This window comes from Salvia splendens, chromosome 16 (assembly GCF_004379255.2).
Source record: "Salvia splendens isolate huo1 chromosome 16, SspV2, whole genome shotgun sequence".
Taxonomy (NCBI): Eukaryota; Viridiplantae; Streptophyta; class Magnoliopsida; order Lamiales; family Lamiaceae; genus Salvia; species Salvia splendens.
The window spans coordinates 16035328-16038543 of NC_056047.1; the positions used below are offsets into that span (position 1 = coordinate 16035328).

The window sequence follows — 3216 nt, forward strand, 5'->3', positions numbered from 1 at the left end:
CAGCGCCCCACAAGAGTTTGCCTCGCAGGAGGTGAAGGCCCCGGCAGACGATGTCGGGGGGTCCTCCCGTGGGCGCCGTCGGACGCAAGGGAGAAATGCTGCGAAGGCGGCTAGAGGGAGGAGGGGCCGAGCCGAATCAAGCCAGGCGGGCTCGGGCTCGGGGAGACCCTCTCGAACTCCCTTATGTCCATGTACATGACCACCACAATGGCGGAGACTTCCCGCATAACGTCTCCCTAATACCAAGCCTATCTTAACGGAATTGCGTTTATGGCAGCACAACTTGGCATTCCGCCTCCTCATGGCTTCAGTGCACCTCCACCGCCTTCGGAGGATGTTTCGCCGGCGGAGAAGTTTTTTTTTTATTTTCTTTAAAAATGTATTTTAAATTATGTCATTTTTATTTTTTTAGGATGTTAATTAAGTGTTTTTTTTATTTTTTTGAATTTTAAGTTGTATTTTTATTTTATGCTGTAATTTTATTTTATTTTTAATGAAATGTGTTTTTTTAATTGAATTTGGTTGGAAATTAAAAAAATGAAATTGAATGAATAGTAATTTAAGGGACAGAGGGTTGCAGGTTCTGTCCCTTAGTTAAGAGATGGAGTAACAAAGTACAGTGGGGCACATGAATAGTAATTTAAGGGACGGATAAGTGACGGCGTTACGGATGACCTGAGAGATGCAAAAAGTAAGAGAGAGATAAGGTTGTTGGGTGTTTAAACGTAGGAGAGAGGAATAAAGTAAGAAAGGAAAAAAATAATTGAATATTTTAAATATTTCCTAAATAAGAAAGAGGTCATCTTAGTTAGAACGGACGAAAAAGGAAAGTGAGTCATCTTCAATGGGACGAAGAGAGTATCAACATTAATGGGGTGGGTCCATTTCATTTCATTTCACTGTGTGGTCATATTTTCCACGTCACTTATTTAAATCCAAACATACCACGATTCCAAGTGTCATTATTGCATACAAACATGTGAATACAATAAATTGCATCCCACATTTTCGAATTTCGGCTTCTTTATTTTGTTCTTGCAACTGTTTCTTGCACATCCAAAACCAATTGCACTACACATGCAGGCAGCTTCTTTCTTTTGTTAAGAGTACAAGATACAGTATATCACATTGCAACAATAATTCCTTGTCAAGATTTTGTAACACATAATAGCAAGTAAAACTTCATACAATTCATATCAGAAGCATATAAAATACTCCATCCTATAAAAACCAGATGGATAATAAAGCTTCTCAACCAAAAACTACCACTTTTACTACTATCACTGTCCACATAAAAACCCGATTCCAAATTTCTTGAATACATAATACTAGCTATTAACAACATTCCTAATTACAACTAGTATATATTTAGTTTTTGATCCTCAATCAAATGGATTGATGGAGATTCGTATTGTGACTAATTTGCAAGAACTTCCCATATTAACTCCGGGTCAAACGACGGCACCCTAGCAAGCAAGAATCCCTCCATCTCCGACACCGCGGCCTCCTCTGCACCCGAGCACCACTCGGTCACAGACCCTGACGACCCCTCGCCCACAACACTAGCCCCACAGCCCTCTTCTAGCGCTCCCGAAGAGTCACATTTCTTCACACCACTATCTCCTTCCCCACTTTTTCCCCCCAATTTCCCGGCATCCCGGCGGGCTTTCTTCTCTCTCTTGAGCTTCCGCCACACGGCCTCGATCTTGGCGTCGACGGCTCTCCCCAGCGCCTCGAGCCGCGGGGCGTCCCCGAGGCCGAGGCGGGCCGGGTCGCGGAGGTTGGGGAAGTTGAGGCGGGCGTACTCGGCCCGCAGCTTGTAGGCCGCCCGGTCATAGGCGTAGGCGGCGGCCTCGGGCGAGTCGTAGGTGCCCAGCCACACCCGTATCCTGTTCTGCGGCAGCCGTATCTCCGCCACCCACTTCCCCCATTGCCGCTGCCGCACCCCTCTGTACAGCTTCCCACTCCTCGGCCCGATTCTCGAAATCGCGGAGGCGCTCTCGCGGGAAAATTGATTGATCATCAAATCCCTCTGCTGTAGGTACACGGACGATCCAACCGGGCCTAAAACATGGCCAGCTGCAGGGCCTGCTTCGTAGCACTTTGAAAATATTGAATCCGTGGTGTTTGAATTACTGCTTAAAATGAGCTGCGAGAGATATGATCCGATGTTGGAATCATGGTTTTGAGTGAAAAATGGGGAGTTTTGATTGGTTATGTTCATTTTTTTCTCAAGAACAGAAAACAGGGGAGGGAAATGGGAACTCAAAAACTTGTCCCTTTTCTGCAAAAATCGAAGATTAGGAAGAAAGGAAATTAAAAGGAAGAAAAAGGAGGGTTCTTTGAGGATGAATGGAAACATAAAAAGTTGGGTTGATTTTAGGTGTTAGATTTTGGTTAGGATAGGAGTGTGTATTTATAGAGGAATGGGTCTTTGTTGTTTCCGGTTGTAGTGGAATTAAGCAGTTCACATTTATTATTCAACTTTTTGCTTATTTATATCGTCTGAAAATGACTTGTCACTCAAATATTGCTATTTTGCACAAGAAATGAATAAAATTTAAATAAGTAATCTGTGCATCTAGAGGAATTGGTCATGTCTTGTTAAGTTAGATTGTAAGTACTACTACTATATAATAAAGAACTCCGAAAGAATTTATCAGTAGTGTATCCCTAATTAATAATCATGTAGTAGTAGTAGTAGTAATTATTTGTAAAAACGTCTAATGGTGTTGACTACAATTTAGTAATTAATTCAATATGAAATCGATGAATTGATCGTTAATACGATGAAAAGAAGAACAACTGGGGCCGATAAGTAGTCGTCAAAATTAAAATCAAATTGATTGAGGGGTGTGGTCGAATAGTTCATATTTAACCAAGTGGCCAGATGATCAATCACCATCTTTTAACAATGGCGGACACACATATATTAAGCATGGGTTTAAGCCCATTCCAACATCGATCCCTCATTTTGTACTTGTTGTTTTTCCCGGTTCTATAAAATTGGGGATTTCAGAGGGTGTGAAACGCGACTGCTTTAGTTCTTCTCTCGGCAAGAGTAGGGTTACAGAGAAATTTCACAATTTGGATGATATAGGTTTTAATGATGGCGCGAATCCAATTGATGGTGATGTTGCAAGAATGAATCATCGACCAACATCGCTTGACGGTGATAAACGGTGGATTCCTCTGCGCAAGGACACGTCGTGTTTG

The 3216-nt window shown here is 42.4% G+C and overlaps 1 protein-coding gene across 1 annotated transcript; it reads right to left on the reverse strand.

Annotated features, from left to right (window-relative positions):
- Positions 1-1113: 1113 nt before the first annotated feature.
- LOC121770759 (ethylene-responsive transcription factor ERF061-like) lies at positions 1114-2382 on the reverse strand. Its single transcript, XM_042167528.1, has one exon. The coding sequence runs from the start codon at positions 2360-2362 to the stop codon at positions 1418-1420; it is 945 nt and encodes a 314-aa protein (XP_042023462.1). The 5' UTR covers positions 2363-2382; the 3' UTR covers positions 1114-1417.
- Between the last annotated feature and the right edge of the window lie 834 nt (positions 2383-3216).

Bases quoted from the DNA above. Each gene is read 5' to 3' on its own strand.
- LOC121770759 (XM_042167528.1), bottom strand. From the start codon at position 2,362: ATGTTTCCATTCATCCTCAAAGAACCCTCCTTTTTCTTCCTTTTAATT.